The following is a 14,259-nucleotide window of genomic DNA, read 5'->3' on the forward strand; positions in this document are numbered from 1 at the left end:
CTCCAAAAACTCCTCTATCCTGATCCACTCACTCGAGGAGTTAATCTCTCCAGCGCTGGCTCGGAGTCCCTCCCTCTCCCGCCTGGGACTCCGCCCCTCTCCCCTCTCCGCGGTCCTGGAGGGCTTACCCTGTAGGGGGCGGCCCCAGCCGAATTGCTCCGCCGGGCGGAGCTGCGGCTGCAGCGTCCGGCTGCCGGACCGAACCCCAGCCGTGCAGACTGCCGGAGCCGCGCCGGCCCCCTCCCCCCGCCTCCCCTGCCCGCCCTCTGCGCCTCCCGAGCCCTCTCCCCACTCCCTGCAACTGTCCTGGTAAGTCCCGCTCCCTGCACTGAACTTTTGTGCTGGTGAGTTTGAGCCCTGCGGCCGGACCTAGAGCTACATTGTAGTTGCGAGGGGGGCAGGGAGAGGGGGGTGAAGGATTGAGAATGGCCCCTGGAACTGAAATGTTCACGACTGCATGGCTTCCTTAAAATGGATCAGAGCTCACCCATTTCCCGAGTTGGTAGAACTCTGGTTTTAGTTGGCTAAACTTGTAGAGATGGAGATGAGGGTATTTGCTCCAACTTCGCTGCCCCCTCCCCCATTTCTCCGAGATCTAGCAGTTCCCGATACTTTCCCTCCATCTTTCAAGTGTCTTGGGATTCCTAAAAGCTCATCCCTTCCCAACTCTGGCGTGGCAAAGCCCCCCTTCCCTGGGCACTTCGGGCCCACCTCCTCCCCGTTAGTCTCGGGGACCCCGCGATCTCTGGGGCCGTACACTCCCCCGTCTTGCCAACCGGCCGAAGACGTGTAGCGGCTGGGTCCGGCTGTGGAGGGAGGGGCTCAGGCTGGGGCTTGTCCGGAGCCAGGCGGGCGGGGCCGAGAAGGGGAGGTATAGGGGGCCGGACGGGGCGGAGCAGGCGGCATTTGCGGCCGGCGCCGGGGTGGAGAGTTGTGCGCCGGTCCCTGGGCCTGAGCTCGGGCTCCGGCTCGGGCGCCTGCGATGTCTCAAGATGGCGGAGCTGGGCGAATTAAAGGTACCGGCCCCCTCCCCCATGCCCATCTGGACTGAGCCCGGCGGTACGCCGAGTCCGGGAAGCGACCTAGACTGGGTGCCGAGGGATCGGTGGGCGCAGACGACGTGGCAGGGACTGGCTGCTGAGGATGGGAGAGAAGCGCCTGTGGGCGAGGAAGGGGCTGCGGCGGGGCTCCGGGGGCGGGGCTGCGGGGCAGATGTAGGGGTGGGGCCGAGGGGAATTGCAGCTGTTGGGGGCCGAGGCGCAAGGGGCGGGGACGAGGGGTAGAAGTCGGATTTAGTAGTAGGGGCAGTTGTAGGGGTAGGGTCGGGGGCGTCAAAGCTGCTGTGGAGGCACAGGGGGCGGGTCGATCAAAGCCAAGAGATGCGACAGTTGGGGGCAGATGTAGGGATGGGATTTGGGGGCAGATGTAGGGGAGGCTGCTGAGAGGATGGAGGGTTTGGGGCTGCGCTTGGGACCCGAGCCTTGGGAAGTACCAGTAGGCGGCTGAGATATCGGGGGCGGGGCTGTGCGGGCGGATACCTCGAGGGGTGGGGCCGCAGCATCCTGGAGGCAGAGAGGAAGGTCCTGCCTTAGTGAATTACAGTCTTTAGGAGGAGGCAGGAGTGTGAAACTATGGGATAGAAAGGAGGGAAGTTACAGGCAAAGCTAATGGAAAAATGAAGACAAGACAGAAGAGATAAGGATGAGGAGAAAGGTAGAGGAGCAAGTTTTTCATCACATTCCTCAAAGCGGGTCCAAGACAAAGCCCCCTATGAGGGAAAGAATTGTGGCATGCTAGCAAGGCCCGCCCATGACAAGGTCTCCTAGAGATTCACAGAAGGGAGTCCTTTAAGGAGAGAGTTCTCCTCCCACTACCACACAGAGTCCTGAGGGTGACCACATCTGAGGACATCTCACAGAACCTTAAACCACTGGGTTCATTCCCCTGCCTCCTGGACTTGTTCTGCCCTTTGAAATGGAGGCCCAGTTCTGGGAAGGCTGGAGGACCAGTCACTGGGCCCAGCTACTTTTAGAGGAGCTTGAGATCCTGTGTCTTGGTTTCGGGGGCCTTCTCTTCATTCGTCCAGGCCTCTGTTTAGAACTTTGCCCTCTCCTCCCCTACCTTGCAGGGGTGTATATGTGGGTGGATCACTTATTTTCCCTGTGTAGGAGACAAGCAGGATAATAGTTCCTGGCAGATGGTGTAAACAGTCAGGATACCTGGACTCAGTGATTCACTGTTAACTCCACCCCCCAGTTTTGGTCCTGTTTCCCTCTCAGAAAAATTGGACTAAGGGAGGGTGGTTATGTAAATGATGCCAAGAAACGATTTGGGGGAGTTATGAGCATTGAACCCAGACCACAAAAGCTTCAGAGGCTTGGAGAAAATAGCTGAGGTAGATTGAGGTGGTTGGGAGGGATGGGCTTTGAGGCACAATCCTCAGCCACCTGGCCCCCTTCTTCCCTGTGGAGCTGTCTGGCCTGAATCCTCTGTTTTCTCCCTCCTTCTCCCTGTCTCCTGTCCTCTTTCCAAGAGGCTGGGATGGGTCTGAGAGTCTGAGAAAGAGCAGAAGAGAAGATAAGCAGCTTAAAGGAGAGTCCAGGCTAGAGGCAGGGATGGATGTAGGAGGCTTTCGTGGACTCAGATGTATCTGTGGATGGCTTGCTGTCTGCCATTCCCTGCCTCAACTCTGGTCAACTTCCAGGTATGAGGAGATAGGGTTGCTCAAGCTCTGGGGGGGGGGTGGTGCTAAAATGGGACTGAGATGTACCTTTGTCTGGGTCAGCTGCCTGGCAGTCATTCACTAGCTGCAAAGCATCTTTCTGATCAGTGCTGGAGGGAAAGAGGCATTGCCCACCTGGTGGCTCAGCCCATGTCCTTGGCAGGACAGGCCTGTGAGCAAGGTAGGATTCTCAGTCTTCTCTGTTCTTCCATACAGCACATGGTGATGAGTTTCCGGGTGTCTGAGCTCCAGGTGCTTCTCGGCTTTGCTGGCCGGAACAAGAGTGGACGCAAACACGAACTCCTGGCCAAGGCTCTGCACCTCCTCAAGTCCAGCTGTGCCCCCAGTGTCCAGATGAAGATCAAAGAGCTTTACCGCCGACGCTTTCCCCGGAAGACCCTGGGGCCCTCTGATCTCTCCCTGCTCTCTCTGCCGCCCGGCACCTCTCCCGTAGGCTCCCCTGGTCCACTAGCTCCCATTCCCCCTGCCCTTTTGGCCCCTGGCACTTTGCTGGGCCCCAAGCGTGAGGTGGACATGCACCCCCCTCTGCCCCAGCCTGTGCACCCGGATGTCACCATGAAACCATTGCCTTTCTATGAAGTCTACGGGGAGCTCATCCGGCCCACCACCCTTGGTATGGCTCTTTGCGGTCCCTTAGTCTTCTTGGACTCCATGCCTCTTCCCCAAGCCTTTCTTAGGCTTAAACCTGTGGGATCAGCAACCTAGGATGGGGGCAACTGCCATGGCTGCCTGTGCATGAGCTTGGGAATAACTGCCCCTTTGTGTCCTCAGCATCCACTTCTAGCCAGCGGTTCGAGGAAGCGCACTTTACCTTTGCCCTCACACCCCAGCAAGTGCAGCAGATTCTTACATCCAGGTACATCTGTTTCAGTCCTCCTGCCTCTCCCCTGGATGGTTACCCCTGGACTCTGCTCTCCGACTTTCTTCTCTTCTGTTCTGCCCTGTTCTCTTTCTTCTCCATCCTCCTATACCTGCTTGTCTCTCGTTCTTTGGTATGTCTTCTCTCTATCCCTTAGAAATCCAACTTTCCATCTCTGTCCATTCACCTCTGCCTTGTGGGGGCCACATGCTGACATCCCTCCTTCTCCCTCCATTACAGAGAGGTTCTGCCAGGAGCCAAATGTGATTATACCATACAGGTGCAGTTAAGGTGAGTTGATCCTCCCTCTCCTGCTGGGTTCCCACTCCAGGTGGGAGTGAAATTGGGGCCTGACAGGTATTCCTAGGAGATATCCCTGCTCTGCCACTGCCCACCCCGGCCCTGGGACTCTTGTTGGATGCTGAAAGCTATAGACATCCATGACTGATTTTCTGGGGTTCCCTGCCTCTCTGCCAGATTCAACTCAAGCGACTTCCACCCTTTCATCCTTTCATCTCTCCAGGTTCTGTCTCTGTGAGACCAGCTGTCCCCAGGAGGATTATTTCCCCCCCAACCTCTTTGTCAAGGTCAATGGGAAACTGTGCCCCTTGCCGGTAAATGCTCTTCCCTTCTTCTGGCAGTAACTCCTTCCCATTTCAATTCATAAATATTAACTCCAAACCTATTATGAAAGAGACATGCCTAGCACAGTGCCTGGCACATAGTAGCTGTTCAGTTTACTGATTGAAGCAATATAATCAGCCTTATATTAAGATAGGGCTGAACAAAGGTTCTGTGAGAACCCAGACGAGGGATATTAGTTCAACCCAAAGATTCAGGAAAGACTTCTTAGAAGTCATGGCCCCAGAGCTGAGAGTTAGAAGAAGTGAGGCATCCCTCTACCTCCTCCTCAGGGACTCAGTGAGTGGGTTCTTATTTCCTTGGTCAATAAATAAGCTCTCCTTTCTCCCCAGGAGTGAACCCCACACACAGCCCTAGACAGTGCCCCAGTTTTGTGAGTCACCGAATGGGTCCCCATCCCTTGGTCAGTAAGTGAGCTGGCCTTCCCTCCAGGGAGTGAGTAACTTGAGACAAGATGTCCTTTGTTGGAGCAGAGCCCCTTCCCAGAGCTCTCCACTGACCAGTCCCTCCCTTCCCCAGGGTTACCTCCCCCCCACCAAGAATGGGGCTGAGCCCAAGAGGCCCAGCCGCCCCATCAACATCACACCCCTGGCTCGACTCTCGGCCACTGTTCCCAACACCATCGTGGTCAATTGGTCATCTGAGTTCGGACGGGTGAGCACAGCTAAAGCATGGTGCCTGGAAAAGCCTGCAGGGAGTGAAGGGGGAATCATCTAGAGTCCTGGGTTGGGGAATTGTCTTCTTTATGGGTCTCTTTGCCTTTACCCACTGTCTCTGGTCCTCATGGGACAAAAGTGGGTGGTGGTGGTATGAGAAGCAGAGCTAATTGTCTCCCCCCACCTCCAAGTAGAATTACTCCTTGTCTGTGTACCTGGTGAGGCAGTTGACTGCAGGGACCCTTCTACAAAAACTCAGAGCAAAGGGTATCCGGAACCCAGACCACTCCCGGGCACTGAGTGAGTAACATCCTTCCTCCCTGGCCCTGTCTGGATCCAAGTCTTCCTGGCCCTCCAGCCTTCATAATCAAACCTATACCCTTCTTGTGACAACTTGCTTCCCCTCTCACATGAGCTCCAACCCGCCCCTATATCCCTTACCAGTCTTCATGGTTGAAGTCAGACCACTCCCAGGCAGTGAGTGACACTCTTGCATTCCCAACCATATATCTGCTTTGCACCTCACAGACCCTAACTGCAGCCCTGCTAGTATATGGGTTCTCTGGATTAGAAGGAGTCTTTAGGATCATCTAATCTAACCCTCACATGATGTTTCTAGATCATCTCTAATATAGCCAAAGTGTCACCCAGCTGTTTAAGCATCTTCAGGGATGGGGAAATCTCTCCCCCACACCCAGGTTCATAATCCAGATCCCAGACCACCTCCATGTAACATCCCACTGGCCCCCAAAGACTCTACCCTCATGCCTGTCAGCCAGAGCCATCTGCTTCTGGCCTTACCAACTCCTGGGCTTCCTCCAGCCTTGCTGACCCCATGGCTCTGCCTCACTCTTGTTTCAGTCAAGGAAAAATTGACTGCTGACCCTGACAGTGAGGTGGCCACTACAAGTCTCCGGGTGTCACTCATGTGCCCGGTGGGTACAGGGGAAAAAGGGAAGGGGGAGGGGGTTGGATTAAATCTCTGGACTCAAGGGTTCCTAGGGATACTAGAATGAGGTTTTCTGGGCTCACACCAGAGTGGAGACTCTGACTAGGGAACTCGCCTGTCCTCAGCTAGGGAAGATGCGCCTGACTGTCCCTTGTCGTGCCCTCACCTGCGCCCACCTGCAGAGCTTCGATGCTGCCCTTTATCTACAGATGAATGAGAAGAAGCCAACGTGGACATGTCCTGTGTGTGACAAGAAGGCTCCCTATGACTCTCTTATCATTGATGGGTAGGACCATTTTGCTTTCCCTTACCTAGGACATCCACTAGGACCCCCTTTTCATTTAAATGGCTTATTTCCCCTCGCATGAACCCTATCTGTCCCCTTTACCAATTCATATATATATTTATGACATCATTAAGAATTTAGTATATACAAGACATTGTGCTGAGACTTTGCATGCATTGTGTCATTGAATCCTTATAACCCTATCATTGGCAAGTGATAGTCTCACACAGAAAAAAGATGAAGAAAAAAAAAAATAGCCCTATGAGATAGGTACTATCATTACAGATAAAGAAACTGAGGCCTAGAGAGATTGAGTCTTGGTCAAGTTTATATTGTTAGTAAATGGCAGAGCCAACGTATTGAATTGTTATAATATGTTGCCTATAACAACTACCTGACCTCCCATGGAACATAGCAATGAGGTTCTTTTGAGGGCCTGGGTGTTTTGATCTAGCTAGTCTTATCCCCTTTCCAGAGCCTATATTATGGTTCTTGTTCCCAGTTACTTTTTTGAGATGGTTTATGGAGTTCTGTATCTCTGCTCTTTCTGTCTTGTTCCTTGTCCTACGTGTAACAGGAGCTCAGATTGTATTAATTTAAAACCTAGCACTTAAAGTTTGCAGAGCTCTTTACATACCTTATGTTGTTTGAGTCCAACTCAGAGAGGTCCAGTAGGGTGGATAATGTCCCTGTTTTACAGATGAGGACACTGAGGTGCAGGAAGGTGAGTCAGAACTCTCTGGTTACTGTTCCAGCCATCTCCCAGCTCCGTGAATTCCCATTTCTCCCCTCCCCCAGTTTATTCATGGAGATCCTTAATTCCTGTTCGGATTGTGATGAGATCCAGTTCATGGAAGATGGATCCTGGTGCCCAATGAAACCCAAGAAGGAGGCATCTGAGGTTTGCCCCCCGCCAGGGTATGGGCTGGATGGTGAGTGACCCCCTGTTCCCCAGCTGAGCTCAATCTTGGATGACCTCTTCTCTGAGACACAGTCTTCTTAACCACCCGCAGGCCTCCAGTACAGCCCAGTCCAAGAGGGAAATCCATCAGAGAATAAGAAGAAGGTGGAAGTTATTGACTTGACAATAGAAAGCTCATCAGATGAGGAGGATCTGCCTCCGCCCAAGAAGCACTGTTCTGTCACGCCAGCTGCCATCCCAGCCCTACCTGGAAGCAAAGGGTATGAGAGAATAGGCTAAATCTATAGCAAAAGGGACAGGGGAAGAAGTCAGGAATGATTTGTGATCATTGGGCAAACCCTGGGGCAAGGGAGAGGTGGAGGGGACAGAGAAGGAACCTGGGAAGCTGAGCTGGGTGAGGGCATCTGTAGTTCATAGCTGCTCCATCTCCTCTCTACTCACAGAGTCTTGACGTCTGGTCACCAGTCATCCTCGGTGCTGCGGAGCCCTGCTATGGGCACGCTGGGCGGGGATTTCCTGTCCGGTCTACCACTACATGAGTACCCACCTGCCTTCCCTCTGGGGGCAGACATCCAAGGTATGACACTGATCATAACGTGGGCTGTGTGCTGCCACACCCTCCCCAGAACCATATCAGAACCCCTGCTCCTTTTCAAAGCCACCTGGTTTTCCTGCAAGGGGCCACAGTCCAAGGAACTTCTTTGTCTTTTAGCAGTAAAGGGTCAGATAGGAGGTTGATTTTGATTTTTCTTTTCCTGCCAGGTTTAGATTTATTTTCTTTCCTTCAGACTGAGAGCCAGGTAAGTAGTTCCTTCTCCTCCTGAAGATCTCAGGTCTCTGAAGCTTCCTTTCTAGGCACTGATAGGACCACTCCTCTCTGATTTTCCCCGGGACCTAGATCTGCTTTTCTGTGAGGGGTTGGGGGGTGTGAGCAGCTTATTTCCCTCCTCAGCCCCGCTGATACTTCCTCGGATTCCCGCCTGTGTCTTCCTAGGTCCCCTGTTACTGTTTTGTCTCCAGATTTTTTTGTGTAGTTCTGCCCCTGCCTACTCACCCCCAACATATGCCCTTGTGCACTTAGAGCATCATGCCTGTCCCAACTGGACATTCTGCACATTTCAGACACTCACAAGGCTAAGAACTTAGCAAGGTGGAGGAGCTCTCTCAAGGCAGAGAAAAGGGGTGGGGTGTGGGAAAGTCGGGGAAAGAGAGAAAGGCTCTCCTGCTTCTCAGAGACTACTCTGGGATCCATAGGGGTTGATATTTCTGAGATGAGCGATTGGGACGTGGGTAAAGGATAAGATCTTAAACTACGCCCTTGATTCCTCCCAGCACTATGGTCCCTCCGTCATCACCTCGCTAGATGAACAGGATGCCCTTGGCCACTTCTTCCAGTACCGGGGGACCCCTTCCCACTTTCTGGGCCCACTGGCCCCCACGTTGGGGAGCTCCCACCGCAGCTCCACTCCAGCACCCCCTCCTGGCCGTGTCAGCAGCATTGTGGCCCCTGGGGGGGCCTTGAGGGAGGGGCATGGAGGACCCCTGCCCTCAGGTCCCTCTTTGACTGGCTGTCGGTCAGACATCATTTCCCTGGACTGAGTTCTTGGATTATGGAAACTTCACTGCCACCAACACTGAGAAAGTATGCTGTGGAGTCCCGACCCCTGGCTACTCCGACCCCTTGGGGGGCTTTGGCCAAAGGCCAGACCTTCATGGACAACCTACTTTTGGCCTCATCTCTGCCTGACAAGGCCAGCACCCAGGGGGTTAATATTTAACCTCTTTTTAAGGACATTGGGGTCTATTTTTGGAAATGTTCTTTAGATGGTGGCACATTCCTCTGGACATGTTAACTTAGGCAGTGGGAGGCAAATGGGATGGGATGTAAATTGGAGGAAGGGCTGAATCCTCAGCCTTGACTTTGTCTAGAGCCTTTTGGGGCCCTTCTCTTGTTCCTCAGATACCCTCTTTTCCCATCCCCAAATCCATGGCTCTGTTTCTTCCCTACATCCATTTTCTCTTCATGTCCATTCCGTTCCCTTTGGCCACACAGACAGATGGAGAAACTGAGACAGGCTGTTTCAGCGATGGACAGAGAACTTTATTTTGGGTTGTGGATTTTTTGTACATAAACAAGAAAAACCAAAATACTCCAAAGATGACTTCCCTTGCCTCCTGCTTCCAGTATGATGAGGAGGAGATAAGGCCTTAGCCATGATCCCCAGGGGTTTGGGAGCAGGGCCCGGCCTATTGCCTGGGTCTCTATTTATATATTTAAGTTCACGATGTTTCTTATGCCAACAGGCCAGGATCTAAGCTTCTAGAGGCCCATGGCCCCGTGGTTTAGGCCTGGCTCATTCTGCACCTTTCTGGGGAGATGGGCAAACCCTTGTGCCCTCCTTCCCAATCTCCTTTTTCAGGCTTCTCCAGGGCCTAGGATCTATGTTGTAATTTTACTTTTTATTCCCAAAGTTGTAGCAAAGTTCTCACCCATAATAAAGATTGTGAATGTTCTGTGTCATGGAGGTGGACTAGGGAAGGGATTATGTACTTCATTTCCCAGACCCCTGGTTTGGGGAAAGAGGGTCCATGTTCTGTTCTTCCTTTGCTGGTCTGGGTCCACGTAAGCTCCACTTTCACGTGACGAGGGTGTTACACTGAGGATTTCCAAGAGCAGTTGTTATTTTTTCCTTCCTCTCCCCCATGCCCATAAAAACAGTAGACCATTCCAGCCCAATGCTGTGGAGCTCTCAAGTCATTCCTCACCTTTACCTGCCTAGATGTTGCAGCCAGAGCCCGAGGGCAAACTTGGTTCCAGTGCTGACCCTCTCTTTGTCCTCTGCTATGGCTGGGGTCGTCTGCAGCAGTGTGGACATGGGCAGGACCAAAGGTCGGGCTCCTCCATCCTCCTCTAGTTCCACTGCGCTGCATAATGACACCTCTGGTCTGGGCTGTGCCTTGTAGTTCACTAAGAACTTCCATATGTTAGGTCGTCTAATCTTCCCAACTACCACAGGATGTGGGTGGATGGGTGTTAACCTCATTTTATAGAAAGGAAAAAGGTTCATGGAAGGTTAAATGACTTTTCCCTGTGGGAGAGCTGAGACTCAAACCTAGATCTTCAGTGCTAGCCAGTTAGAGCAGGAACCCTTGGAGTTTGATGCTTGGTGTCCTGGATCTCGTGCACTTACCAGCTGACCAACTCCCTAAATTTTCCCCACAACACAAAATTTCATCCTGAGGAGGGGACAGAAACTGAACTTATCAGTGTGTATATCTTGGTGTGCTGGAGGCTCAGGGAGAAGCTTTTACTTACAGGACAGAGGGCGGTAGGTCCTGTGGGGGCAGTCCGGGTATCTCTGTCCCATCCTCTGTGGCAGCCACTGCAGCTGCTACATCTGGTCCCAGCCACATAAAGGCACTCACCTCACTTGGGTTTGGTTGGATCCGGGCCTGAGGTCAGACAGGTTGATCCTCAGTCATGGCATTTCCCTGGGAGGGCTGTTCTTTTTTTTTGTTTGTTTTACTTTTTTTTTTTTTTTTTTTTGAGACAGAGTCTTGCTCTGTTGCCCAGGCTAGAGTGAGTGCTGTGGTGTCAGCCTAGCTCACAGCAACCTCAAACTCCTGTGCTTAAGCAATCCTGCTGCCTCAGCCTCCCGAGTAGCTGGGACTACAGGCATGTGCCACCATGCCTGGCTAATTTTTTCTATATATATTTTTAGTTGGCCAGATCATTTCTTTCTATTTTTAGTAGAGACGGGCTCTCGCTTATTGCTCAGGCTGGTCTCGAACTCCTGAGCTCAAATGATCCACCCGCCTCGGCCTCCCAGAGTGCTAGGATTACAGGCGTGAGCCACTGCGCCCAGGTAGAGGCCTGTTCTTGATCACAGCCTATCCGCAGGTGGAATGGAGTGGGGTAGGGGGAAAGGCTACTGGGTGTTCTTGGTTACCTCTGACACCTGCCCCCTTCCTTAATCACAATCAGAACCATGTTGCTCGGGCTCCCCTGGGCCCCATTTCCTCCCTTCACTGCTAGCCCTACCTGCAGCTGCTGCTGTGACTCCTGGGAGATCACAAGTAGGTAGAGAACAACGTGATGGTATTTGGGGAAACCCCAGCTCAGTCTAGGAGGGTAGGCAGACTAAGAGAAGAAAACAGCAAAAGTGAGAACTTGCTGTCTCTCTTTGAGACTTTGTAAACATAGCTTTAGGGTGAAACAAAATGCTGGCCAAAAGCTGAGGACGTGGATGGTAGAGATGGTGCAGCAGGGACATGGGGGAGGGCTGTGGATCTGGGGACTCCAAACCACCTATACGCCACTGTTTTCCCCAGGGCCAAGGAAGGTAGGGGCTGATCTACAGACTTTGGAGGGTAGTTGAGGTCTCTTGGTTAAATAGGAAGGGCCTTCTCCCAGGTCTCTGTCTCACCTCCCATAACCCCAGAGGGACCCAAGAGAACTGGCCCTGGGGTAGCTGTAGTCCAGTCTCCTCCCAAAGCTCTCGAAGCCCTCCGTCCAGCAGCTGGGAATCAGAGAAGGCAGGTCAGAGTGGCCAATGCCTGACTCCAAGTCCTTTTGTTTGCCCCTTCCTCAGCCCACACCCACGCTGGTCCCAGACATGAGTCCCTTGGCTCAGGGTGAGGTGCAGGTTGGGTCAGCTGACTGGTTACCTCCTCATGGAGTTCCACATGCCCACCTGAAACAACAGGGGGATCAAAAGGTGAATGGTGGTGGTCTTGACCAGGGACCCTCACTCGCTGTTTACACTCCAGTGGACACAGATGTAGCCTGCAGCCTCTTGTGATTGAGAACATGCCACATTACTGGGCCCACTTGTCTATCCTGAGACTAGGAATAGCTTTGCGGGAAGAAAGGGCGAGTTTCCTTCCTGGACCTGGGGCCTTGTCCCCAGAGTACTCACCTGGGGGTACCCAGAGGTTGGGGTAAACGCTGAGGGTGCGAGTCCTTCGGGTTAACAAAACAGTCCGGTCACTGGACTGCAGAATGATGGCCACGCCCAGATCCACGCCTCGATCTGCGGGCAGCGGGGCCCCGGGGGCCTCGGGCTGCTGGTTGAAGGCCGCAAAAGGGCAGAAAGCTGGTCGCTGGCGGGAGGGAATGACCTGGGTAAGGCTTCCGAAGGGGGCAGGAGTGGGTGGGCGGGACCTTCAAATACTGGGCGACACCGCGCAGTGGGGGAGGCGGCCGCGTCGGGGCGATTGGCCGGGCCCCCTGGTTTCTCGCCGCCAGTTCCCACCCGATCCCAGTCCCTTTCCTCCCTTTCCCGCCCTTCACTTCCCCTGTCCCCGCGCTGGGCCCCCTTTTCCTGACCTGGAGCGGAAGCCTAGCCGAGGCGCTTGGGAATGGCCTGTCCGAGAGGACGAGCTGTCCTCGCTTCAGGCTGCAGTACGTGGGCCACGGCCCAAGCCCTGACCCGGCGCCCAGGAGGCCACACACACTCTGTACGAAGCCCACCGACTCCGGACGCCCGGACAGGAGCAGTAGCACCCGCGTCGCGGCCATAACGCGGCTCTGAGGTCGCTGTGGCCCGCTTGGTGCCCTCTGGTGGCGGGTGGAAGCCGAGTTTCAGAACGTCCCCAGGAAATACAGGCAGAACTCTTGTGGATGATCCATGGATGTAATGTTAACGACAAAGAATACCTCTAGTTCTTCAGGTCCCCTTTTCTTTCATTCTTCTCTGTTTAGGACAATGATTCCCAGACCGAATGATTCTGGGCTCACATGTCACCTCCTACCGGCCCTAGGCTGAACTGTAAGCACCCCTCCACAGCACTTTGCACACCTATTACAGAAGGTATTAACCCCCCCAATTAGTTAATTACATCCGTCTCCAAGCTGGACACCCAAGAAACATTTTTTGACACCACCTTCCCTTCTTTCATTTCATTCAAATGACAAACAAATGCCTCAGCTTCTACCTCCTTAAACTTTCACAAATCCATGTCTCACTCTCCATGTCTCCAGCCTCCAGTGCCCTAGTTCAAGCCTTCTTCACGTTCTGCCTGAAATATTATATGCAAGTCTCCAAATAGTTCTGCCCTAACCAATGGATTCTCTACGGCCAGAGTGATCTTTCTAAAGTACAAATCTGATCACACTGCTTCCCACTGCTCTCAGGATAAGACAAACTCCTTAGAACAGTGCAGCCAGGACCCACCAGTCTTTGCCCTGTCTGTCTCTTTAGCACCAATTCTGGCCCATAGCCTACTTTCTAGTCATATCCTATTTGTAGTTTCCCCAAGAAACAGGCTGCTCCCCTCTGGGATTCTTCTCCCCTGTAAAATATATTTTTTTCCTTTTTAAAACATAGTTGCTATTTTAAATTGATACATAATAGATATACAGATTTTCAGGGCACATATGATAATTTTATATATTCATATCAAATCAGGGTAATTGATTGGGATATGTACCACTCTAAATATTTTATCTTTTTTCTTTTCTTTTCTTTATTTTCCTTTTATAGACAGGGTCTTGCTCTGTCTCCAAGGCTGGAGTGCAGTGGCACAAGCATAGCTCACTGTAACCTGGAACTCCTGGGCTCAAGTATCTTTTCTTTATGCTAGGAACATTCAGATTATTCTTTTAGCTATTTTGAAATGTACAATAGATTAATTGTTAACTATAGTCACCCTACTGATCTATTTTTTTTTTTTTTTTTTTTTTGAGACAGTCTTACTCTGTTGCCTGGGCTAGAGTGCCGTGGCGTCAGCCTAGTTCTCAGCAACCTCAAACTCCTGGGCTCAAGCGATCCTACTGCCTCAGCCTCCTGAGTAGCTGGGACTATAGCATGTGCCACCATGCCCGGCTAATTTTTTCTATATATTTTTAGTTGCCCAGCTAACTTCTTTCTATTTTTTTAATAGAGACAGGGTCTTGCTCTTGCTCAGGCTGGTCTTGAACTCCTGACCTTGAGCGATCCTCCTGCCTTGGCCTCCCCAGAGTGCTAGGCTTACAGGCTTGAGCCACTGCGCCTGGCCCCTACTGATCTATTGAACCACGAGGTCTTCTTCTAACTGTATATTTGTACACATTCATCAACCCCTTTTAACTCCTCCCCCTACTTGGTCTCTGGTAACCCCCAATCCACTTTTTTAACTCCCACACATGAGTGAGAACATCTGCTATTTGTCTTTCTATGCTTGGCTTATTTCACTTAACATGATGACCTCCAGTTCCATCT

General features: G+C 52.4%; 2 protein-coding genes across 10 annotated transcripts; one reads left to right on the forward strand and one right to left on the reverse strand.

The window, feature by feature from the left end:
* The first annotated feature begins 901 nt into the window (after positions 1 to 901).
* PIAS3 (protein inhibitor of activated STAT 3) lies at positions 902 to 8,656 on the forward strand. The gene is made up of 14 exons (XM_069480714.1): positions 902 to 1,016; positions 2,939 to 3,356; positions 3,515 to 3,599; positions 3,843 to 3,893; positions 4,126 to 4,216; positions 4,764 to 4,898; positions 5,095 to 5,200; positions 5,762 to 5,835; positions 5,975 to 6,135; positions 6,934 to 7,067; positions 7,149 to 7,317; positions 7,501 to 7,634; positions 7,820 to 7,857; positions 8,390 to 8,656. Exons 1-14 carry the CDS (start codon positions 993 to 995, stop codon positions 8,654 to 8,656), a joined length of 1,887 nt encoding a protein of 628 aa, XP_069336815.1. The 5' UTR covers positions 902 to 992.
* Positions 8,657 to 8,659: 3 nt separating this feature from the next.
* On the reverse strand, positions 8,660 to 12,583 carry NUDT17 (nudix hydrolase 17). 9 transcript variants are annotated; one of them, XM_069480715.1, is made up of 8 exons: positions 12,387 to 12,583; positions 11,977 to 12,160; positions 11,726 to 11,751; positions 11,485 to 11,577; positions 11,100 to 11,198; positions 10,374 to 10,510; positions 9,830 to 9,982; positions 8,663 to 9,714 (listed from the first exon to the last, which is right to left on the reverse strand). In XM_069480715.1, the coding sequence occupies exons 1-8, from the start codon at positions 12,576 to 12,578 to the stop codon at positions 9,576 to 9,578; spliced, it is 1,023 nt and encodes a 340-aa protein (XP_069336816.1). In that variant the 5' UTR covers positions 12,579 to 12,583; the 3' UTR covers positions 8,663 to 9,575. The 9 variants fall into 9 exon arrangements, with proteins under 9 accessions (XP_069336818.1, XP_069336816.1, XP_069336820.1 ...); XM_069480719.1 differs by having other exon boundaries at positions 9,625 to 9,714; positions 9,830 to 9,977; XM_069480718.1 differs by having other exon boundaries at positions 9,625 to 9,714; positions 9,824 to 9,977.
* Between the last annotated feature and the right edge of the window lie 1,676 nt (positions 12,584 to 14,259).

This window comes from Eulemur rufifrons, chromosome 8 (genome assembly GCF_041146395.1).
Source record: "Eulemur rufifrons isolate Redbay chromosome 8, OSU_ERuf_1, whole genome shotgun sequence".
Lineage (NCBI taxonomy): Eukaryota > Metazoa > Chordata > Mammalia > Primates > Lemuridae > Eulemur > Eulemur rufifrons.

Excerpts from the sequence above, each read along its gene's own strand:
- PIAS3 (XM_069480714.1), top strand. The coding sequence starts at position 993 with ATGGCGGAGCTGGGCGAATTAAAG. Across the intron at positions 3,600-3,842 it reads CAGCAGATTCTTACATCCAG|AGAGGTTCTGCCAGGAGCCA; the intron begins GTACATCTGTTT and ends CCTCCATTACAG. Across the intron at positions 7,068-7,148 it reads GCCAGGGTATGGGCTGGATG|GCCTCCAGTACAGCCCAGTC; the intron begins GTGAGTGACCCC and ends AACCACCCGCAG.
- NUDT17 (XM_069480715.1), bottom strand. The coding sequence starts at position 12,578 with ATGGCCGCGACGCGGGTGCTACTGCTCCTGTCCGGGCGTCCGGAGTCG. Across the intron at positions 11,752-11,976 it reads CAACCTCTGGGTACCCCCAG|GTGGGCATGTGGAACTCCAT; the intron begins GTGAGTACTCTG and ends CTGTTGTTTCAG. Across the intron at positions 11,199-11,484 it reads TCCCTCTGGGGTTATGGGAG|TCTGCCTACCCTCCTAGACT; the intron begins GTGAGACAGAGA and ends TTCTTCTCTTAG.